The following is a 25633-nucleotide window of genomic DNA, read 5'->3' as shown; positions in this document are numbered from 1 at the left end:
CTTTCTTACTTTAAAGAAAACAAAATGTATTGTATCACTACCCCTAATGCAAAACATGGGTCTAAAATTAAACATATTCATTTCCTACTTAATTTCATAATTCTCTTGGCTTTGTTTTTTTCTTGTCTTTGTGTGTGTGTGTGTGTGTGTGTGTGTGTGTGTGTGTGTGTGTGTGTGTGTGAAAAATCAGAAATTTCAGCATTTAGTAGTAGCCTACCTGATCAATAAATTCCATGATTATTCAAAATATATGTTTTCAGTGAACATAATTTAATAATTGACAAAGGTTTTAAAACACATGATTAAAGTTTAAACACATGGGTCAAAAACGACCTATTCATGCAAGTGTGTCAATTTAGATAATATTTACTATTTTTGCCTTATTTAACACTTGAAATAGTATATGCATATTTGCCACTTTTTCAAACATAGGCCTATACATATCACTGAGAACCGTTAGTACGGAAATGGAACTGGTAGCGTCGGCCCCGGAGAGCCACAGTCCTGCAATGTTTTGCTTCTTGCTCCAAGTTGTGAATAATCGTTCATAATAATATGATAACAACTAGGCAACACTTCTTCCACTAACGTTATACTGTCTGATAATGATGTTGATAATAATAATAATAATCATCATCATAATAATAATAATAATAATAATCATAATAAGGCCTATCTCCATTCGAAAAAGCGCACCTGAATTTAATACACCCTCATCATTGCTGCCTCTATATAGCGCCTTCCCCAAGGTGATTCTAACCGCTCTCTTTCCTGTGCAACCTAGCAGCTATAAAGTTAACAACCAGAAGTTTTCGCATTGTTGTGGATGATATACTTCTCACCTGTAGCGGATGATGAGGAATCGGTTTTTTTTTTTTTTTTTTTTTTTCATTTAGAGGTAATTGGTGATCATTTCATCAAAACCTTCCAAAGGTTTCCATATACATTCGGGAAACTGAAGTTTCCTAAGTTCAGCTGAAATGTTTCCCAAACATGATGCCAACTGAATAATGATTGAGAAGGTAAATGCTGCTTTGGCAGAATTAAAATAATTATTGTTGCTTCATTTGAACTAAGCCTAATGGAGGTTGTAAGAGGTCTTTTTGCCGGCTATGCAACAGCGACCACTTCACACTCCTTTTTGGACCAAAGGTAGGGCTATCTGAACTTCTAGTAATCATTTTATTGTAAGAAATGTGAAAGTGCATTGAAATTATTTGTATAAATGTATATTAATATGATATACTACCTTCAGCAGTATGTTCTGTGTTATCTGGCTCAGTATTGTACTCTGGTTCGGGTTTGTGTTTTGTTTTTGACAGGTCCATTGCTGTGTCTGGAATCATCTGGATGGTATTGGTGCTGATCTGTGTAACTTCTGGACTTTGTGATGGCTGTGGCAGTACTTCAGGTGGGTCAAAGTATTTAGTTTTATGTCTGTCCTTGTCCTTTCTTGATGTTTTCTGTGCCCATTCTTCTTTCTGGCTGAAGAACTTTTCTTTAGGTTCTGGATCACGGTAAGGCAGTAACAGATTGTTGTTAATTATGTGTTCTTTGTATCTGCCTTGGAGAGATCCATACATGTTCTGTATGAAGTCAGCAGGACGCAGGTACTTCTTCTTTTTAAGGATGCTGTGTTTAACAATCCAAAACCACTGTTCCACATGACAGTTACTTTCCCTTGTTTTGGATTGTTGGCTGACTGTAGCTGTGCTGATTTCAGAAAACCGGCTAAGATCCCCAAGAAGAACTCCACTCCACAGCGGGAAGATACTCATGTAGTTGTTCATGAGGAAGTCGATGAGCTCTGGACAGAAAAAGGTATTTTTTCCCCCTGTCTTGCTACTGAAGTGGAGGCTCTTGGCTCTGTTCAAAACTGCAGTGAACAGTGATGTAAATGGTGATCTGCCACACACTGAAGTTACATTTTCATCTGTTTCTGTTGCCTCTGCTATCGTTTGTGCCTCATAAAGGTTAATTGTGCTCTTCATTATTTTTAGATCCAGGGCAGTTTTGGCTGCATTCACCACGTCGGTCTCCTCTTCTGATGTGAAAAGAACAGCCATATCTTCAAATACAGCTGTTGCCTCTTCTAGATGTGTGCTGTTTAACAACAAGGCAAAGCAGTAGGTGGCATACTCCTTTAAAGCCTTGTTGTCAGTCTTTCTTGAAAATGCCTGACACACTGCCTTAACAATATGTAAATCGAAGATCACCACTGTTTGCCTTGTTCAAAACAATGCGGTGGGCTCGTTGTAAATACAGCAAAATGCTTTCTTTGTTGAATGCCAGAAGGACACTTGAAATTAGTCCCCAACTGAAGTCCGTCTCCACTTGATGGACATGGCATGATGTTATTTGACCAAGAGCCCTTAATGTTTCCATCAGCCTGGTATTGGTGCTGATGTGTTTCTGGACTTGTGATGGCTGTGGCAGGTCTTTAGGTGGGTCAAAGTATTAGGTCTTATGTTTGTCCTGTTTTCTTGCCCAAGCCCATTCTTCTTTCTGGCTTTTCTTTAGGTTCTGGATCACGGTAAGGCAGTAACAGATTGTGGTTAAGTGTTTAATATGCCTCGGTGGGATCCATACATATTCTGTATGAAGTCAACAGGACACAGGTCCCCCCTTTTTTTTTTTCTTTTTTTTTTACAAAAAGGTTACTCCGTTTAACAATCCAAAACCACTGCTCCACATGACGGTCTCATGAAGATGCTCATGTAGTTGTTCATGAGGAAATCGATGAGCTCTGGACAGAATTATTATTTTTTTTGTTACAGGTGTGGAGGCTGGTGGCCCTTTCCAAAACTGCAGTAATTGTTGATGTAATGGTGATCAGCTTGATGTACCTGGCATGATTGTCATTTGGACAAGGGTCAAAGTGTGAACCACCTCAGGAAGGGATGGGGGTTTTATTGTTATTAGCATTGATGTCAACACGAGCCAACAGCCACATTTTAATTGGTGGACATGAATTTGATTTTAAATAAGAATCATTTGGATTTTTTTTTTTTTTTTTTTTTTTTTATTGAATGAACTTTTATCAAAATAGTATTTTTAAATCTAATTTTAATGAATTTGAGTATCGTTTTTATTAAGCTGAACTGACCGCATTTTAATGTTGTAACATGCATTTTTAACTTAAGGACATTATGTAGCCTAGTGCTCTTTGCCAAGTCACCTGAAATGAGGACATAAAAAAAAAAAAAACGTAAACATCCCAATTCCTGGAAGCACAAGAGCATAGTAGAGCACTCTCTTGAGTTACTGTGAATTTGGGAAACCATACTATTGGCTGCAATCTATGCAAACTGTGACTGTTGGTTTTTATGTGTTTGGGGTTGTGATTAATTGATTACATGCCCAGCAAATGGGACTCAGTGGATGGATTTGTGAGGGACCATAATTTCATTTTTATTGAATTTTAAATCCCTTTCCATTTCACTTTCCACCTAATCCACCAAAATCACCTTCAATCTCATTTAATTTTAAATCCTCCTATCACAGGCCAGGAGTGCGTTTCCCAAAAGCAGGTAGCTAGGTTACATTCTGCTCAGTTGGTAACAATGGAACTTGCCAGCATTGTTACTTTTGGGAAACTCACCCCAGAATGCCCTGTGAAATCCTCTTTCGGTTCCTCCTTCCTAATCCAGACTTGATTTATTGAGATTTTAATTTATTTTTTACATCATTTTAAATGAGTACTGTAACATTTTATTTTAATTTATTTGTCTTATCTGCTTTAATGTTTTTCCTATTGAGTGGTAATTACTGAATGATTGATTTTAGAGTTTTTATTTTAGTCCCTTGCTTTTATTGTGATTCTTATCTGTTGCGATCTAAAGCACTTTGAATTAAAATTGTATGAAATGTGCTATACAAATAAACTTGCCTTTTTATGAGTTCTTAATAACTTTGAATATTTTAATCTGTTTAAGCTGTATTAACATTTAATTACTCAACAAATTAACGGTTTAAATACTAATTTGTTGTAATACTATTTTAAAAGGCTAACATGTAACAGTATATTCTGCTTTAATATTTTTCTTAATTACATTTGTCTTACTGAATGTAATTTAAATTTTGGTTCTAATGGCTAAACTATTTCTGTAACTTACCTTTATTACATGACATTTTCATTTAATGAACACAATTTTACAATTTTAAATGCTTTTAAATCGTCATTAAAACGTTAATAACTTGTTTTAATGACATGCTAAAAGTCTTTATCAGGTTTGTGCTAGACTGCCACACAACATATAAAGATGGTATATGTGCTCTGTAGAAAGGCCTGATATGTGTAAATTACAGCCTTTTAGCCTAGTTTGAAATTCTAAGCGGTTTTGAACCAGTCAATGTCTTTATTTTCCTCTCCTCAACTGTCATTCCCAAACAGAATTTTTTTTTTCTTTTTTCTTGGGGGTTTTCATTTATTGTGGACTCGTCACTTTCATTTTAACTGAAAGTTGTGCAAGTTTTAAATTCCATCTGTGAGATGGGTATTGTTTTCAAAATGCAACTATTTTCTACTGTTATTTTGTTAGGCTACAGGCCAGTTTATTTACTTAACATCAGTTGAGAAATATTAATGTTGTAATGACCTTAATATTAAAGGTTTCAAGGCAAATGTATGTAATGTTTGATCACGCCTGATTTATTTTATCCCATGTGAAATAAAGTCCTTTTTGTACCAGAATCCTTCCAAACATGTTCTCCTGTCTTCACTTTTTTGGTATAATTGATAATGCACAACTGAGATTAAATGTTAAGTTACTTCACGCTTAGGAATTTGTGCATATATCCATCTATACCTTTGTGATTGTGTTCCATATTCTGAAAATGAAATTTTGATAACCAATGTAAATCAAATGCAAAATACACAAACCAGTAGCAAGAGTCATCTTTGAAAGTGGACATAGAACTTAAGAGTTTATTGAAGAAAGATTTCTCAATTTTTCCAAAGGTTGTAGAAAATTAGTAAGAGGATCCAGCATAAAACTGCAGTATAACTTAAAATCATGGATGATATTTTGTACATATTCTGATAGGTCAACATTACAGATACTTTTAGCAACATCTGAACATGGTGTTCTATTATTGATGCAGATGTGATTGTCTTTCGTCACAATAAATTCACATCCTTGGACAACTTTGAAGGGTTGTAGGCCAGTCATACATTTTGTGAGGTTACTTCTCATCCGGCCAGATGTTGATTCTCTGTTGAGTTTCCTTTGGTATGATCACATGACCAACATACTCCTAAACCACCCCTGTAAACACATAGATAAAACACAGGTGATGTAGTCTCCCTCCAAGTTTAAGTCATAGCCAGTCACTGGAACAGAGCATATGTTATCAGAGAACATTAGAGTTGACCAACTTCTGCTTATGATTTAATGTTACATTTTAAACTAAAACTAAGTATGCAGTTCAAATGAGTACTATTCAAGTGTTAATAGATACATTGTGTATTATTGACCTTCATGTCCTTATGGCAGAATTGCATTTACAAGTTTTATACAGCTAAACCTGAATAGGAACAAAACATCAAAATGTAAAAATATTGATTAATTTGATTATTTGGTGATACAATCAATTAAAAAACATATTAAGCCTGGCTTCCAGAGAATAAATATGCAACTGCTTTTGCATTCCTGACATAGGACAGACCCTCTGTCATTTCTTAGATATCAATACTGCCGCTGCCTAAAACATACATATAACAATGCATGCAATGGATTTGTATTCATCATATTGTAAAAGAAGAGGAGACTTTAAATCTACCCCCTTAGAACACTTTCTGTTCAGTTAAGTTTAATGTATTGCTGTAATAAATAATTACATACCATGTCTTCTGTAGTTTTGTGGCTACAACAGCATCAAAATGTTACTCTAGTAACAAGATACACCCTTTGAAATTAACTGTACATAAAAAATATATATGTTTAATTGTTTTAATAGCATGTCTTTTTCCATACAATTATAAAAGAGAAAGAAAGAAAGAAATGGATTAGGCCAAATGCATTCAGGTCTTTTTTTTTCTTCCGGAAAGGTGTGCCTTCAGTGGCTTCTATGCCTTATAATATAGCTAGTACAGTAACTACTATTGCTATTTTTTTATTTCAGATATTTACGATTAAGTTGAACAAGGAGCGTTATGAGTTAGATATTTTGTGTGTACTTTTCAAATATCCTGGGGCATAATTTTTCCTTTTATTTAACTATGCAAAACAATCCGATTGGGAGTCATTGACCATTTTTAAGATTTCCATGTACTTTGTAGATGATCCCTAAATAGCCTAGGCAATAGCTCATCACTGATATAGCGTTAATGCGTTGCGACAAATCGAGGCAGATTTAAAAAACTGAACTGCAATCTGTGTTCAGTTGTACGTTCTGCTACTTTCCAAATAAGACCGTTTTTATACAGTTATACGCTACCATTAATAATCTATTAATTTTTTTGCCGGCTGAATATCTGTCTAACATCGAATGTCCAACGTCAAACCAACTTTATATCGGTCGGAGTTTGAGTTTTTTTTTACCGTGAAAGTGCACCAGAACGACAGTCAAACCAGTAACTTCTAGTGACGGGTCATTCTTAAACGATTCATTAATTTAGAACTAATCTTTAATGTGATTTGGGAAGAACGAGTCGTCTCGGGGAGTGATTCGTTCATTCGCGCATGCACAAAATACACAGACCCTAAGCGTTACCAGAGAATGTATTATATGGGCGTAGACAGACTCTGGCGTTACCAATGCAGTCTGAGCCTGAAAGATAATTGATTAGTCTATAATTATTATTAATGGCAAGGTACCAAAGATAAAATTACAGAGAATGTCAATATTGCATACAAAGAGGTGACATTACATGCAAAGCACCATTTACAGACGTATGTGAACATAATAACTACACAAATAAATAATGCTAAACGAAAGCTTTAACAATATAAATAAAAATAAATAAGTAAAGATTTTTTGGTTTTGGAAATTGGAAACCCACTGATAGATATATATAAGGATTCTAATGAGTGAATTTAATAACTTCTAGTGATGAAAATAATAACTGCACCTGTTTGTAAAGAAGCTTGTAAATTAATTGATCTATCAAATGCTGTTGTCACGTGACAAAAGACAAAATACTAGTCAGTTAAAGAGTAATTTCTGTTTCCCAGTGAGAACCAATTGAGTGATTCATTGTATTTGAGGTAACTGACATTTAACTAATAATTCAATTATTTGTGGTGTCTGTGAAGGAAATCAATTCATGGGTTATAACTTTGAATATTAAATACTGATATTAAATTCTAAGAGTAGATTTTAAACACTTTATGGTTAGTTTTTGACTCTTAAACTCCTCCTTGTCAGGTGACTCATGAAAGTGAAACTATTACAGCGGGTCTGTTTTATCGTATGAGGAAGTGAACTACATTAAGAGAGAAAAACACAGTGAGTATCACGATTTAACAATCATCTTTGATAGCCAAATCAATCCTGACTGGTTTACAGTGAAGTACAACAACAAGCAGTGTCAGATATTTGTTTAAATGACATTAGGAGATAAAACACAGAGTCTGTAAATCGTCATATTAAACTTTTACTTTCATTTTAACACAGTGTTTGTCTGAATTAGTTATGCAGTTTGTGTATAATTTGATTCTGTGTAAATGTGAAGAATACACTTTTCAAGTCAGTACTGATGTCTGACTACTGAGATTGATTAATCTCTGATTCATAACTGACTCTGTGATCAACATCTGGATCTGCTTTTAGATGAAACCATGGTCTCCAGAATGAATCTCTCTGAAGAACATGACACACAGATAAAGACAGTCAAGAGGTGAGAAAACCTGAAATGTTTCACATTTATAATGTTCAGAAACGATAAATGCACACTACAATATCATTTTCATTTATAGTCTGATTCAGCGTTTTGAATCAGATTTATCTGAACACATGGATGTGTCTGTGAGGAAAAACCCAGCGATGGATGTTTCAGATCTCTGCAGAGAGGAAGACTCTTCTGTTGAGTCCAGGTGAGATATTATGAGTCTCATATTTACTGTAGATGTGGTGTGTTATGGATATTGTCACCAGCTGTCTCTGTTGCTGCTGGATGTGTCTGTGTCTTTATATATATGTGTGTATTGGTTCATTTTATTCTGTAATATATGAATGAAAAGAGCACATGGGGCAGATTCCTTTTATTCATAGAAAAATAATACTTTAATCTTTTAACTCTCAAGTAACAACAGACTCCTCAAGTGAAAGATGAACATTAAAGGGAGATTGAAACAGTGAATGTGTGTCTGTCAGAGCAGAGTGAGATTTACAGAAACAGTTTGTATTTCTGTTATATTTCAGTCTGTGTCAGAATGAATCTCCTGAACCCAGCTGTGTGTCCATCAAGAGTGACGCATCAATGGGTCGAATAATTAAATTCAGCTCGGGAGACACATCTGCTGATCTGAGGTGTTGTGTAGTTTACAGTAATGAGAAATATATATGATATTTATGATGTTCATTAATTTACCGATGTGTATTAAATACATTACATGTTAACAAAAATATTTAATATTTGTTTCACTACAGTCAAAAACACAAAGGACCGGAATCACATACAGCAAAGAAGAACATAATAGACTCCATTTTCAAGGTTGGTTTTGTGAGTGTGTCAGCACAATAACCCTCAAGGTAAAAGTATTAACTATAATACACTATAAAGCAGATCAAAGTCCACTAAAGTAGAGAAGATGAATCCATATGTAACCTGACTGCTGCACAAAGATGAACATCAATCTAACAAACAGCCAATCCAGTCAAACTCTCTCTTTTAACCTCAGTATCTGTAGACGCTGATGTTTGAGCATACAGTGAAGTTATTAGCAGGTCTGATATAATTCAGTGATGTTTATTAATATTCATGCTTTAACTCTTGTGTATTGATCCTTTGGTTCACCTTCTCTGTGACAGAATGCAGGTTTATTGTTTGAATATTTATATTGATTTCAGGAGCTTGAGCACAAAATCATCTCTGAGTTAAAAAGCTTTAAGAGACTACTGAGTCCAGATTACCCAGAATGCTCTGAAAGAGACCGTTATGTTGATGAGGGTCATAACAGAGTCAGAGAGGGTCTTCTGAAGGTCACACTGCTCCTCCTGAGGAAGATGAACCAGACAGACCTCGCTGACACACTACAGACCAGTAAGAGCTCTGGATCAGCAGATTATAGCCTGTGTTTTTATTATCAGCCTTCTGTCTTCAGTCACTAATGTTCCTGAATGTCACGACACAATCTAATATCTAACAAATCAAACCTAAAAATACATTTCTAAAATATTGCTCTGCGAATAACAACAATTATTTCCTTTGCTCAGAACTGATGCCTGTGTATCAACAAAAACTCAGATCCAGACTACAGGATAAATATCAGAGACTCAGTGAAGGACTGTCCAATCATGGAGACTCAACACGTCTGAATGAGATCTACACAGAGCTCTACATCACAGAGGGAGGCAGTGGAGAGGTCAATAATGAACATGAGGTGAGACAGATTGAGACAGTGTCCAGGAGACCAGAGACACAGGAGACACCAATCAACTGCAATGACATATTTAAACCCTCACCTGGACAAGACAAACCCATCAGAACTGTGCTGACTAAAGGAGTCGCTGGAATTGGAAAAACAGTCTCTGTGCAGAAGTTCATTCTGGACTGGACTGAAGGAAAAGCCAATCAGGACGTTCATTTCATATTTCCACTTCCTTTCAGGGAGCTGAACTTGATACAGAAACATCTCAGTCTTGTGGATCTTCTAAACCACCTTCACACAGAAACCAAAGAATTAAAGTCAGCAGATTATGAGGACTACAAAGTCATGTTCATATTTGATGGTCTGGATGAGTGTCGACTGCGTCTAGATTTCCAAAACAGTCGGAGCTTGTCTGATGTGACAGAATCAGCTTCAGTGGATGTGCTGCTGACCAACCTCATCAAGGGGAACCTACTTCCTTCTGCTCTCCTCTGGATCACCTCTCGACCAGCAGCAGCCAATCAGATCCCTCCTGAGTGTGTCCACCAGGTCACAGAGGTACGAGGATTCAACGACCCTCAGAAGGAGGAATATTTCAGGAAGAGAATAAATGATCCGAGTCTGGCTGATAGAATCGTCACACACATCCGATCATCAAGAAGTCTGTTCATCATGTGTCACATCCCAGTCTTCTGCTGGATTTCAGCCGCTGTTCTGGAGAGGATGATGGGTAAAGCAGAGAGTGCAGAGATCCCCAAGACTCTCACACAGATGTTCACACACTTCCTGATCTTTCAGACCAAACTGAAGACACAGAAGTATGATAGGAAATATGAAATCAATCCTGATCAGGCTAGAAAGACTATTCTGTCTCTAGGAAAACTGGCTTTTGAACAGCTGGAAAAAGGGAACCTGATCTTCTACGAGGAGGACCTGAAAGAGAGCGGCATTGATGTCAGAGAAGTGTCCGTGTACTCAGGAGTTTGTACCCAGATCTTCAGAGAGGAGTCTGGACTGAAGCTGGGGAAGGTGTTCAGCTTTGTTCATCTGAGTATTCAGGAGTTTCTTGCTGCTTTATTCAAGCTGCTGTCCTCTTCTGAACTAAACACAGGACTGAAGAATGAGTTCAGGTCACCAATGATCAGTTTACTGAAGAGAGAAGTGGACAAGGCCTTACAGAGTGAGAACGGACACTGGGATCTTTTCCTCCGGTTCCTTCTAGGTCTCTCTCTAGAGTCTAATCAGACTCTCTTACAAGGCGTCCTGAGAAAGACAGTAAGCAGCTCTGATATCAATCAGGAAACAGCTGCATACATCAAACAGAAGATCAGGGAGAATCCCTCTCCAGAGAAATCCATCAATCTGTTCCACTGTCTGAATGAACTGAATGATCGTTCACTAGAGCAGGAAGTACAAACATACCTGAGCAGAACAGGTATTGATCGTCTCTCTGGAGTCTCTCTGTCTGCTGCTCAGTGGTCGGCTCTGGTGTTTGTGCTGTTGAACTCAGAAGAAGATCTGGATGAGTTTAATCTGAGGAAATATGATCGATCAGAAGAATGTCTTCTGAGGCTGCTGCCAGTGATCAAAGCATCTAGAAAGATTGAGTGAGTATTTTACAGTGTCTTTGTTTTATTTACTTTATTTTATACAGTAGGCCTGTGTTTCTCTTCACTGTTTCTGTATATTTTGAGATCTTTCTTATTTGACACACACAGCTAACATCACAGATCGCTCTACTAATGATCTGATGAGTTGAATCAAGTGTGTTTGATAAGAGAGATTCATCCAAACTCTGCAAAGTTGAGGTGTCTTCAGGAACAGGGTTGTGACTCTGATTTTACGAATATTGGATTGAGATCATCATCAATCACTTAAAAGTTGCATTCAGGTTTGTTGGAATAAGTGAAAATAACTCAATTTCAATCTAATAATTCATGAAGTAGCCAGCTATGAGGTCACCGAGGTCCGGACCTGGGTAAATTTTTCATGTTCGAAAATTACATTTGTTCTCCGATTGACTAATTTGCTGCTAAACTCCTCATATGAATGTCTGCATGTATAATTCATGATGTTTAGCGGCCGTTGTGATCACTGCGAGACTCTTCTGAAGTGAACGATGTCTTCAGAGATTTGTGAGTGAGCGAGATCCAGCTATTATAAGCGTTTTTGACTTGTTTTTGCACTAAATGTAACACTTTAGAAACTTAATAAAGTAGGAAGTTGCGGTTTAGGGTCAGCGATAACTTCATTTGATCTAATTTCCAAAATATTAGAAATAATTTTGGTTTATTTTATTTATTGATATGTTTTTGTTTATTTTAATAGCAACATCTGGCAACATTGCATCCCCGGCATAATCTGGCAGTTTTCAAAAAAAAAAGCAGCAGCTTTATCTATAGATAAAAGTGCAAATATCTATAGATTCTATTCATACAACGTTAAAAAGGCAGGATTTTCTGCTATTTATATTACTTAATGCAAATAGAGGCAATTATCTGCACCTCAGTATTGTAGTGTATTATAAAATAGTATGCAATAATAACTTATATTATTATATTAATAAATGATTGAGTATAAATTTTAATTTTAAAATATTAAATGGACGTCATCTTATTGGGACAATAAACCCCAATTTACCCTGACCCTACCCGATACTTTTTCAACTTTTTGATTATTTCCTTCATTTTCTTTCAAAATAAATGCATTTCTGATGTAGCCCGGGGCGATCGCGTCAGAAAGAACATGACAGGGATTTTATCATCTGCATCACTGAAGCAGATCAAGTAATTTTTAACATCTGATTCACATGTTGTGGGGCAGAGCTAGTTTAAGTAGCCTCTGTGAACAAGGTTCGCTATCCTCAATCCCAAATGCAAGCTGAAAGATATTATTTGACTTTTTAATCTACACCACTGCTTTTACTTAACTACATTTCATAAAACATATCATTACTCCTTATAATATATCACGTGCTCTGAGACGCAGAAGCGGTGTCTGATTCAAGAACGAACTGATTATTTTACTGTCTATGCTTAAACCGCACCAAAAGATTCATTCAGGAATTAGAATGATTCGATTGCAGCTGTTCTCGAGTCGACAACTCACTGATTCAAATGAACCGTTTATTGCGAGTCTCCAGTGAACTGAATTCACAACCGGGAGATCTTGTGAGCGCGCGACTGATGCTGCTAAAAGTAAGTTATTAATGTCGAATTATAGGATTAATTATTGAAACTGAAAATCATATTTAGGTCAAAACTGTTAGTTGTTTGTGAGGTAAATCTGCTGTAAAGAGTGATCTATTCAAGCTCACTGAAAATGCGTGAAGTCAGACACATCAATCAGTGTCACTCATGTTTTAGGTAAAAAAAATAAAATAAAATAACACGACACATTAAAATAACACAAATTAACGACCACAGCTTTATTAGCCCTATGTGACGTCTGTTTTCATATTGTTTATCAACAGTATACATTTTTAAATAGTTTGGATTAACTAGCCGAGTAGACGGATATGAATGTTTCTTCATAACCAAACTGAAGGAAATATTGTTAGCTGATGCTAACTGTCAAGCTAACAAGCTTGCTGGTGCTTAGTTAAGGTAATCTTTAGATATAAAGTTCAAGTATTTTTATTGAACCATCTAGATAGATTAGATCTGGGGGAAAAGACAGGATGTGATGTTCAGAACATGGTAACTACAGTCAGTGGTTAAATTGGCTTTTGTAGGGAAGGGGAGCCCTTATTTACGTCACCATTAAAGATCGCGCCATGAAATGACTTAATGTGTTTTACACCAAAGGGGCTATTTTTACAGTACAATGCATTATGAAACAACCCGAACAACACTTGTGCAGACGTGTGACGTGTGCAGACATAACAGTTTACACTTTAAATACATCATTTACTTATTCACATACTACAATTCATGCATTCATCAGCTTCCAAATAGGAGTAAATGCAGGCTCCTCTGGTTTATGCTGTCTTTGTATACAGACAGCACGGTCTGCTGACCTCCTTGTCATCACACACTTCCTAACAAACTGAGTTGGGTTACACATCTCTAGTGGTGGACCCACTAACTTTACCAACATCAAAGAGGACACATTGACAATCTTCAGCTGATTTCTCAGTGGTGTAACAATAATATTCATCGCTGAAAATCCCCTTTCACATTCAACTGTGCTCACAGCCAGTGTATCTACTGTGTGTTTTAATTTCAGAAGACCCTCTTTAATTGCCATGTTTGGGTTTTCCTTGTAGTCCCTGAAACCTTGTTTGACACTACAGTAGTCCATTGGCAGACTATCACACAGCTGCCTCAATTCTTGTTCTCCATACAGCTGTGGCACTGGAGAGGGCCAGGTGTCAGGTGACAACACATTTATTTGATCAAAAAGCTCTGGGACCATCCTGGACTGCATGCTACAACTGAGTGCATGAAAACACTTTTCCTGATTGATTTTTATGATTAAACCACATTAAGCTTTTCCCTCACAACAGGCTCTAATGAAGCAGACACGTGTAATGTCAGATAACATTGTAACGTCGAATTGTAAGACGCGTCAGGCTGTTCAGTCACTGTCTCTGTGTAGTCTTGATAATTATCCAGTCTCATATGCCATGTATTTACCAGGAAATGAAAAATAATTCAAGTGGAATAACAATATCTGGTGCAGAAGGAGACGGAGCTGAGCTCAGGCCCAATTTAACCTGTGACTCCAGTAATTATCAAAGTGTGAAGTGATGCCCTCTGGGGGCGTTTGGCCAGGGCTGTTTTTACACCACAGACAAGGTTTGAAAGGAAACAACAATCATTATTATTTTATTATAATTATATTTTCATTAAAATGTTTCTCCTAACTTCAGGCCTTATTCTCATGTCAGATATAACTGTGATGTTCTGCAAAACAACAAACTTTAAAACCCTTTTTTCTTCCTGGTGAAGATCAGATGGTCAGATCTGTTTTCTCTCAGGTACATCTCAGTGTGAGCTTCATAGTGAACATTACTACATCTCTCTCATCAACGAGTCCATATCAACAACACAAATATATCTAGGTTTCATGTCCACCTACACGTGGAGATCAAATATTAACCATTATCTATCCTGAAACATTAAATGGTACAATCAAGACAAATTCTTTATATATGTATAAAGAAAAAGGTGCTGGTTTCTCATTTTCTTATTTCAGTATTAAATTAGGAAAATAAATGATCACAATGTACTCGGTCTGTACAGCTACACTATAAGCAGACTGAATACAAATAAAATACTAAATCTTCTTCAGTAGTTAATGTTAAGACTCCAGTAGTTTGGGAATATTTATGGGAATATTTGATTCCTGTTTGTTGAGTTAAATCTGAAATAATTTCAGTTTGAGTCTGAAGTCTATTAAAATGGGACTTGACTCTGAGTCACTCTCTGTGTCTGGTTTAATAATTGATATCTATAAATATATATTACATCTGTGTTTTTCATCAGTAATATTGGACACAAGTCAATCTCTAATAACTCATTTTTAATCTTCTGTATATTCTCTGCAGTCTCTCCTGGTGTGGTATTACACAGAAAGGCTGTGCTGCTCTGATTTCAGCTCTGAGATCAAACCCCTCACACCTGACAGAACTGGATCTGAGTGGTAATAAACTAGGAGACTCAGGAGTGAAGCTGCTCTCTGCTCTACTGGAGGATCCACACTGTAAACTGAAGAAACTACAGTGAGTCTCATCACTTCTCAGTAACTGTAAGGTTTGGAGTAAAAAGTAAAAACTCAGATGTGTTTTCTGTAGAAGTGGTTTTGTTTGCTGCCCTTTCACTTTCAGATTAGACACTTTAAACTCTCAAGCATCCTTTTGAAAGAAAAAAAATAAATAATAATATATATATATATATATATATATATATATATATATATATATAGTTTTCTTAATCAGATGAATGGGAAAATAACACAGTGAGGTGTTTATTTTTAACTTGTATTGTGACACTCAGCCACTGAGCACACACACACACACACTCACTCACTCTTTCTCTCTCTCTCACACACACACACACACACACACACTCTCTCTCTCTCTCTCTCTCTCTCTCACACACACACACACACACACACACACTCTCTCTCTCTCTCTCACACACACACACACACACACACATACACAGACTCACTCACTCACTCACACTCACACACTCTCACACACACTCTCACACACACACACACACGTTTGTTTTTGTGAAAAGTGGGGACATCCCATAGGTGTAATGGTTTTTATAATGTAGAAACTGTATATTCTATCGCCCTTCACCAACCCTACCCCTAACCCTAACCCTCACAGGAAACTTTGTGCATTTTTACTTTCTCAAAAAAACTCATTCTGTATGATTTATAAGCATTTTGAAAAATGGGGACATGGGTTATGTCCTCATAAGTCACCCTCTCCTTGTAATACCTGTGTCATACCCATGTCATTATACAGAGTTGTGTCCTGATATGTCACAAAAACATGGCCACACACTGACTCACTCACTCACTCTCTCTCTCACACACACACTCACTCACTCACTCACTCTCTCTCTCTCTCTCTCTCTCACTCACACACACACACACACTCACTCTCTCTCACACACACTTACTCACACACACACACACACACACACTCTCACAAACTCTCACTTTCTCTCTCACATACTCACTCACACTCTCTCACACACACACTCTCTCTGACACACACACACAAACACACAGAGACTATCTCTCTGTCACACATACACACACAGACTCTCTCTCTGTCACACACACACACACACTCTCTCACAAACTCTCACTCTTTCTCTCTCTCACACACACACACACACACACACACACACACTAACACACACACACTCACACACTCTCTCATACACACACACACACTCACTCTCTCTCACACACACACACACACACACACACACACACACACAAACACACACACACAATCTCTGAATTTGATCAGCATGTATTTCCTGTTTAATAATGTAAATGTGAGGATAAATAACTGAATTCAGTCGCTTTAAAATAATTAGAAATAATAATGTGAATCTGTGAAAATATACTGGATCTTTCCAGTTGATCTGGAACAACAATAGACTTTATAAAGACATGGGCACAACACACTCGCAAATCTGAGGCTTCTGCGTGAGCTCTCAACCAATGATTCACCGGCGATCCACAAGGACCTCCTCCCTCATTTACATGTTGCACACGGAAAAGTAAAAAGAAAGAAATTAATTAATAAATCTGAAAATAAATACATGTGGGAATAAATAGATACATATAATAAATAAATAAATCATATAATAAATAAATAAATACATATAATAAATAAATTCATGAATAAATAAATGTCAAAATAAATAAATGTATTAAATATAAAAATAAAAAAGTATAAATAAATAAATGTTAAAAAGAATAAAAATAAATGTAAAATAAATACATAAAGAAAAAAGAATTTAAAATATAATTCAGGATTACATTTTATTTCAAATGAACTATTTATTTTATTTATTATTTTACTTTTATTACACTTATTTATTTATTTATCTATCTATATATTTATTTATTTTTAATTTATGCAGGATTTGTCCTCCATATACAGTATGATTATTAACTCAATGGGCTAGTTGCATACCTCCTTCATCTTGGATTTCCGGTCTTGCGAGTGTGTGCATAGATACTTCCGATTGTGCTAGACATCAGTGCAGAGAACCAGAGAAATTCAAATATTACCTTCTGTGTGTTTACATGATTTATTATATCACTTCAAATGCAAATAAGATCTACACTGCTATTATTACTATACTTTAAATGTTAACTGAGCCAGTGGATTTGAAACTTGCGTATGTTTGGGTCCAGTAAATTAATTAAATACACTATATGTTCCCGAAAAGAAAGTTGAACTCATGGTGTTTACACACAGCTACATAATGTATTTTTACCTCACCAATTACTACAAATTACTTATTTTTTGAAAATGTTTTTATTACATAGATTTTTTTTTTAAAGAAATATTTACGTTGTGAGACGTGGGCTGCAATTTATCTTCATAAGTATCCATTTCTCAATTGTGCACATACATCAGTTTGTTTCATCATTGTTTTTCACACCATATATTTTAATATTTTACATCAAACATTTTTTTAATGAAAAAAACAGGCTGTAAAATGATACAATTAATACATGACTCATTTTAATGTTTGTTTTTTCTGATAATTAATGCAAAATAATTTGTAACAATATAAATGTTGCTTATAGACAGATAATGATTTATGCTGCAGAAAACATAAACCTTGATAAAAACACACATAATTTGCAAACACTGATCTTTTAATTAATGCAAACATATTATAATTACATTAAATTGTACAGTTACATTTATAAATTATGTTATCAAATAAAGTTAAATGAGACTGAGCATCTCATTTGACAGTCAGAAACCTTATTATCTTATAGATAACAGTCAGAACAAAATCAGCACTCTGAAAATGTAAAGTACTGCATATTTGAGTGGTTTGTGTTTGAAAGAAGAAATTCCTGTGAAATATTAAATATTACATATTTAACATAAAATATGGTACTTTCAGGGCTAAATAAATAATAAAAAACACCAAAAACCACAAAAAATGCATAAATCTTTAGATTTTATTTTATTGAAGACAGTAATATGACATTTATTGAAAAAACAAATGGGATCATAGCTGAGACTTTTGAAGGAGAAATTAAGGGCCGCTATGTAAAGGATGCTTGAGGGTTAAAATAAACGTAATGAACAAATACATTTAATTACATCTATTTCAATATTTTGATGTTTTTAATATCACAGCTGCAGTGACTGCTAGAATCTAGAAGTGCTTCTCTCGTTACTGCATCCAGTATTAGAGTACAATCAGGATAAAGACACGAGTCTCTCAGAGAATTCAGACAAAGGAATATTGAATGTAACTTCTACAGGGATATAGAAATGTATAGAAAAATATGAGGTGGCAAGAATGGCCTTTTATCTCACACTCAAGGTTAAAGACTCACCAGTATGTGACAGTGACGTGATATAAAGCCAAGTGTGGTGACCCATACTCAGAATTTGTGCTCTGCATTTAACCCATCCAAAGTGCACACACACACACACACACACAAAGTGATGTCTATTTTCCAAATACACCTGCCCTCTCAACCTCCCCACAATCTTAAACACCAGAGTAATATGTCATAGTTACTGTATACTGCAATGTTACTCTTAATATTTTAACATTATTGCATGTACAATACTACAAAAGGTTTGAAGAATGATAATGATAAACTAGTTCAGTATTGTGAATCATGTGAGTAGAGTGCATTTCTATTAGTTTCTTAGCTTGTGCTTGTGCTGGCAAGTTAAAATCTCTATAGTGCAGATCCTGTTTATAGAAAAAGTAGTACTCATACAAACACACTCCAACACTAAAACTTAAACACAGTCTCAGAGATCATTCATGTTCTTCTCTCTCTGCAGGCTGATTGGCTGCAGTATTGGAGAGGAAGGCTGTGCTGCTCTGATTTCAGCTCTGAGATCAAACCCCTCACACCTGACAGAACTGGATCTGAGAGGTAATATACCAGGAGACTCAGGAGTGAAGCTGCTCTCTGCTCTACTGGAGGATCCACACTGTAAACTGGAGAAACTACAGTGAGTGTTATTATATTATTGAAGACAACAAACTGTGTGAAAATACTGCCAAACAAAAACATTTCATGTTAAAGGGATAGTTCACCCAAAAATTAAAATGCTGTCATCACTTTACTTTTCTTCAAGACATTTCAAAACAGTATGACATTATTTGTGGAAAATATTTCTGAAGATATTTTGAGAAATGTTTGTGTCCACTCAATGGAAAGCAATGGTGCCCAAACTTTGGTTACCAACAATATTCAAATTATAAATGTTTTGTGTTTCACAGGAGAAAGAAGCTCATACAGGTTAGGAACGACAATGAGGGAAGAAATATATATATATATACAGTACAGACCAAAAGTTTGGACACACCTTCTCATGAAAGAGTTTTCTTTATTTTCATGACTATGAAAATTGTAGATTCACACTGAAGGCATCAAAACTATGAATTAACACATGTGGAATTATATACATAACAAAAAAGTGTGAAACAACTGAAAATATGTCATATTGTAGGTTCTTCAAAGTAGCCACCTTTTGCTTTGATTACTGCTTTGCACATTCTTGGCATTCTTTTGATGAGCTTCAAGAGGTAGTCACCTGAAATGGTCTTCCAACAGTCTTGAAGGAGTTCCCCGAGAGATGCTTAGCACTTGTTGGCCCTTTTGCCTTCTGTCTGCGGTCCAGCTCACCCCTAAACCATCTCGATTGGGTTCAGGTCCGGTGACTGTGGAGGCCAGGTCATCTGGCGCAGCACCCCATCACTCTCCTTCTTGGTCAAATAGCCCTTGATGCCTTTAGTGTGACTCTACAATTTTCATAGTCATGAAAATAAAGAAAACTCTTTGAATGAGGTGTGTCCAAACTTTTACTGTAATAGACTAAATTAAACATACAGATAAATAATTACAAGATTGACCATCTTTCTCTAATCCATAAATAACAGATTTACATGTACTCATTGCAATATTTTGATGGAGCCTTGTATAAACCGGCACTGTAGTGTATTTCTACATACTGTAGCACCAAGTCTTGAACATTTTAATCTGTTTGAGGAGTATTTATATAAGAGGAACAGCATTAATAAATGCTACTTTTTCTGCTGTCAGGTCTGCAGCTCTCACTCTTAGATTCATCTTTGAGCAACTGATGTTATGTATTTATTATCTCTGAACTGGAGTCTTATTGTTTAATTATGTAGTTAGCATGATACATTCTTACCTGATAAGTAAAACATTAGATTTGATTTATTCTGATCTCTTCTGAACTCATCATGACTAGTAGATCATGTGGAGGCTGATGTTTCCTCAAATCTGTGTCCAGGACAGAACAGACTAAAGGCTCATGGATGAATGGAGCAGCAGGAAGATCATCAGAGACCTTTTGATTTCTGTCTATCACTGACTTAACAAGTTGTGCTGAAGTGACTAACAAACTACACTTTTTGTTCTGAGCAAGCAGTAGATGAGCGATTTAAAGATATAAGTAGGGCTGTGACGGTTGCTGTGACAACCGCGTCACCGCGGTGGTCAGTTGCTACCGCAGTTGTCTACTGCCACCGGCGGTAGTGCATGTGACGTCACACCCTCTATGGCAAGCATAATACAAAATTTTGTATATAAGTGTAATAACTGTAATAGTTGCAAATTCTAAGTCTATGGTAATTAACAAATTACCTCAAACACAGCGTTTCCTTTAGATTGGCAGATTTGAGCGCAGGAAAATAGTTTATGCATTCAGCACATTAATTTAGTGTTGAGCCATCTGCATTCATGTCACCCATCCGCGTTTGCACAAGTTCTCGTGATCGCAAACACTGGCTGGTCAGGTTTGGTGAGTCTTTCTCCAAACTGGCCAAATACAAACAAGACAGCGATAAATAAAAATGGTAACAAGAAATATGGCAACGATTCCTATTTCAAAGAGAGCGCGTGCAGATGAGGAGTTATTGAGCTCGCTTGGTGGCGGAAAAGTAAACCGGACGCAACACCACCGCGACGCAACAGGTTTAGTCTGTTTAGTGTCTACACAGGGCATTTGAACTCAGTACCTCACAGACCGGACGAGGATTTATCATGTCGTTGTGCTGCATCCAGTGTAGCATCACTGACTATAATGAGTATTTTTTCATGCTGCGCGCTCGCGTCCGTTAGTCAGGGTGTATTTAATTTTCTTATTTAGGCGTCTTCTTTCATTAACTGAATTATTCCTTTGATATTTATTTTAATGTTTTGCAGGCGGCGTTCACTGACAGAAGTTCTCAAATAAACACGAACTGGCAAGTTAAATAGGATGTGTTAGATGAGTGAGACAGTGCTGGGCTGATTACATAGACATGTGCATACATATATATAAATATATCCTGTATATAATATATATAAAATATATTACATGCATGCACAGTTTAAGTCAGCTTTAATCACCTTTTTTGGTAATTCCATGAATTAACTGACCACAACACTGCTTGCACATAGTTTATTTCGCAGTTTGATATGAAAGGATACGCATAAAGAAAGCGCGCACCGGCAGGACCGTTTCCGCGCTCGCTTAACTTGCACCTGATAATAAAGTGAAGAGGAGCGCGTGTCTGAAACGTCTCCTGTTCAGTCATTCTGCGACTGAATAAATTCACTTCTTGTCTTGAGAAAAAGTGACAGAAGCAGCAGTTGTGAGTGGGTGGCCATTCACGGCCCTACGTTAAATATTTTGAATACAAAAAAAAAAAAAACGGGAAAAAAAATGGTCGCCTTCGTTAACGAGCACATTTTGACACCTATATACAGTCTTGTTCAAAATAATAGCAGTACAATGTGACTAACCAGAATAATCAAGGTTTTTCGTATATTTTTTTATTGCTACGTGGCAAACAAGTTACCAGTAGGTTCAGTAGATTCTCAGAAAACAAATGAGACCCAGCATTCATGATATGCACGCTCTTAAGGCTGTGCAATTGGGCAATTAGTTGAATTAGTTGAAAGGGGTGTGTTCAAAAAAATAGCAGTGTGGCATTCAATCACTGAGGTCATCAATTTTGTGAAGAAACAGGTGTGAATCAGGTGGCCCCTATTTAAGGATGAAGCCAACACTTGTTGAACATGCATTTGAAAGCTGAGGAAAATGGGTCGTTCAAGACATTGTTCAGAAGAACAGCGTACTTTGATTAAAAAGTTGATTAGAGAGGGGAAAACCTATAAAGAGGTGCAAAAAATGATAGGCTGTTCAGCTAAAATGATCTCCAATGCCTTAAAATGGAGAGCAAAACCAGAGAGACGTGGAAGAAAACGGAAGACAACCATCAAAATGGATAGAAGAATAACCAGAATGGCAAAGGCTCAGCCAATGATCACCTCCAGGATGATCAAAGACAGTCTGGAGTTACCTGTAAGTACTGTGACAGTTAGAAGACGTCTGTGTGAAGCTAATCTATTTTCAAGAATCCCCCGCAAAGTCCCTCTGTTAAAAAAAAGGCATGTGCAGAAGAGGTTACAATTTGCCAAAGAACACATCAACTGGCCTAAAGAGAAATGGAGGAACATTTTGTGGACTGATGAGAGTAAAATTGTTCTTTTTGGGTCCAAGGGCCACAGGCAGTTTGTGAGACGACCCCCAAACTCTGAATTCAAGCCACAGTACACAGTGAAGACAGTGAAGCATGGAGGTGCAAGCATCATGATATGGGCATGTTTCTCCTACTATGGTGTTGGGCCTATTTATCGCATACCAGGGATCATGGATCAGTTTGCATATGTTAAAATACTTGAAGAGGTCATGTTGCCCTATGCTGAAGAGGACATGCCCTTGAAATGGTTGTTTCAACAAGACAATGACCCAAAACACACTAGTAAAACTAGTAAACCAAAAGTCTTGGTTCCAAACCAACAAAATTAATGTTATGGAGTGGCCAGCCCAATCTCCAGACCTTAATCCAATTGAGAACTTGTGGGGTGATATCAAAAATGCTGTTTCTGAAGCAAAACCAAGAAATGTGAATGAATTGTGGAATGTTGTTAAAGAACCATGGAGTGGAATAACAGCTGAGAGGTGCCACAAGTTGGTTGACTCCATGCCACACAGATGTCAAGCAGTTTTAAAAAACTGTGGTCATACAACTAAATATTAGTTTAGTGATTCACAGGATTGCTAAATCCCAGAAAAAAAATGTTTGTACAAAATAGTTTTGATTTTGTACAGTCAAAGGTAGACACTGCTATTTTTTTGAACACACCCCTTTCAACTAATTGCCCAATTGCACAGCCTTAAGAGCGTGCATATCATGAATGCTGGGTCTTGTTTGTTTTCTGACAATCTACTGAACCTACTGGTAACTTGTTTGCCACGTAGCAATAAAAATATACTAAAAACCTTGATTATTCTGGTTAGTCACATTGTACTGCTATTATTTTGAACAAGACTGTATATATATATATATATATATATAATTATTTATTTATTTATTTTTTTTATCAACACCGCGCCACCGGCGGTTGTTGGTCCATAACTACAGCGGTGGTAAAAATCAGCCACCGTCACAGCCCTAGATATAAGTTAACCTTCTTATGAAGGTATAAGTTAACCTTGTAGTGAATCTGTTCAGTTCAGACCAGAGAGTTTGTAAAAGTGAGATCCATGACCTCCGGTCGGTTTGATTCTCAAATGTGACAACGAGTCCCTGATGAATCAATAATTTAAAGTATTCACCTTATTCTTCAACGCAGAAGTAAGTGATGAGTGAGACCTCTAGTTCATTAGCTGCAATAAGGAAATAATGAGAATTACAAAGCGCAGTAAATGGTAAAACTGTTTGCACTACAAACCAGTGTGTTCATAATTAAGATAATAAATGAAAATAATATGGTAAGACACACCAATTTGTAATATCAAGCAGCAGAACAAGCTGTTTTGTACAGTTAAAAATAGCTGGAAGGAACTGAGACCAGAAGTAAGAGCCATAAGACTTACAAATGAATAGGATGTCCAGAATAATCAAATACCTCAATTAATTTTAACCAATATTTATGATTAGTTACTAATTAGAAACACATTCTACATTCAATAATCACTTGAAAATTAGAGTCAGATTAAACATAGAGCTACAATAATATTTAAACTCAATCCAAATTAAGTGAACTGAACTGCAAGTAAAATATATCTCATAGTTATACTAAAAAGTTACTCTTATTTTAACATTATCACCTATATGATATTACAAACTAGCTCAGCATCATGTGGGTAGAGTTCATTTAAATTAATGTTTTAGCTGCTGCCAAGTTAAAATCTCTATAGCACTGATCCTGGTGTGTAGAAAAAGTAGTACTCATACAAACACACTCCAACACTAAAACTTAAACACCGTCTCAGAGATCATTCATGTTCTTCACTCTCTGCAGGCTGTTGAGATGTGGTATCGGAGAGGAAGGCTGTGCTGCTCTGATTTCAGCTCTGAGATCAAACCCCTCACACCTGACAGAACTGGATCTGAGAGATAATAAACCAGGAGACTCAAGAGTGAAGCTGCTCTCTGCTCTACTGGAGGATCCACTCTGTAAACTGAAGAAACTACAGTAAGTTACTGAGTCAATGCTTTCATTTATCATCTTGTATTAAAGCAGATCTTAGTGTATTTTATCTTTCTCTTTATTGTACAGTATTTGACAGTGGAAACTCCACAAGCTCCAAACAACTGAATCAAAACAACACGTCTTGAACAAGACTGTCACCTGGACATTAAAATGCATAATTTCAGTTAGGGTGAAGAAAAGCTTTTTGCTTTTCTTCTAAGGCCACAAGAGGGCGCATCGAGCAAAATATTACTAATACATGTTTATTCAAAGCATAAGAAAACATGACTGTAACCCACCATAAATTATTGAGATATGTTTTTAAAATGTTGAACTTAGATTAATTTTACATGGCTATCTAAACATGTGGCTCTGTTGTGCAATATCCTGATAATTCACCTCCAGAGGATGAGAGAAGCTGTTGCTGAGATCAGAGAAACTGACGGATGAGATTCAACTCTTTCCTTCGTACCAGCAGAGAGTCGCCTCTGTCTCATTCATCACTGAACACAGCAGGATGAACACATTTCCAGCTCCATGATTGTTCAGAGTCTTTGACAATAGTGAGAATGGACAGAGGAGCTGGAAACACCTGAGAATAAACATAAATATTACTGAGAGGAAGATCAAGATGAAATACAGGTGGTAAAGTGTGTCTATGCAGCAGCAAATCTGAATGTAGTTTAATAATGAACTGAATACAACAATACTAGTCAATATATCAGTGTCTAATAAACATTTGCGGTCAGAACTACATAAGCTGTGTTTCTAGCAGAGTAGTTTAATATGATGTGGACTTAAACAGATTGTGCTTTTGAGTGAAAACTATCATCCAGAATGATCTTTATCCC

At 36.3% G+C, this 25633-nt stretch overlaps 2 protein-coding genes and 1 long non-coding RNA gene across 5 annotated transcripts in view; all 3 read left to right on the top strand.

The window, feature by feature from the left end:
* Positions 1–1267: 1267 nt before the first annotated feature.
* Positions 1268–2988, top strand: LOC113075948 (uncharacterized). Of its 3 annotated transcripts, none has more exons than XR_003281070.1 (4): positions 1268–1411; positions 1724–1821; positions 2001–2126; positions 2293–2620. It is a non-coding gene; the product is annotated as an uncharacterized LOC113075948 (long non-coding RNA). The 3 variants fall into 3 exon arrangements; XR_003281071.1 differs by lacking the exon at positions 1268–1411 and adding an exon at positions 2778–2988 and having other exon boundaries at positions 1430–1821; positions 2293–2618; XR_003281069.1 differs by lacking the exon at positions 1268–1411 and having other exon boundaries at positions 1430–1821.
* A 4360-nt stretch (positions 2989–7348) lies between these two features.
* Positions 7349–25633, top strand: part of LOC113075951 (NLR family CARD domain-containing protein 3-like) — a gene marked incomplete at its 3' end in the record, with an annotated part of 49441 nt that continues 31156 nt past the window's right edge. The window contains exon 1 of the mRNA XM_026248597.1: positions 7349–7449. The remainder of the gene's footprint in view (positions 7450–25633) is intronic.
* LOC113075952 (NLR family CARD domain-containing protein 3-like) lies at positions 7957–24982 on the top strand. Its single transcript, XM_026248598.1, has 6 exons — positions 7957–8036; positions 8593–8665; positions 9013–9205; positions 9379–11140; positions 15085–15258; positions 24870–24982. The coding sequence occupies exons 1-6, from the start codon at positions 7957–7959 to the stop codon at positions 24874–24876; spliced, it is 2289 nt and encodes a 762-aa protein (XP_026104383.1). The 3' UTR covers positions 24877–24982.

This window comes from Carassius auratus, unplaced genomic scaffold (assembly GCF_003368295.1).
Source record: "Carassius auratus strain Wakin unplaced genomic scaffold, ASM336829v1 scaf_tig00018110, whole genome shotgun sequence".
Lineage (NCBI taxonomy): Eukaryota > Metazoa > Chordata > Actinopteri > Cypriniformes > Cyprinidae > Carassius > Carassius auratus.
This window is presented reverse-complemented; position numbering and strand designations above follow the sequence as displayed.

What these genes read in the sequence shown, in the direction of transcription:
- LOC113075952 (XM_026248598.1), top strand. Translation starts at nt 7,957, where the DNA reads ATGGATGTGTCTGTGAGGAAAAACCCAGCGATGGATGTTTCAGATCTC. An exon ending in GACTCTTCTGTTGAGTCCAG is followed by an intron (nt 8,037 to 8,592) that starts GTGAGATATTAT and finishes GTTTCACTACAG; the next exon opens with TCAAAAACACAAAGGACCGG. An exon ending in CCATTTTCAAGGTTGGTTTT is followed by an intron (nt 8,666 to 9,012) that starts GTGAGTGTGTCA and finishes TATTGATTTCAG; the next exon opens with GAGCTTGAGCACAAAATCAT.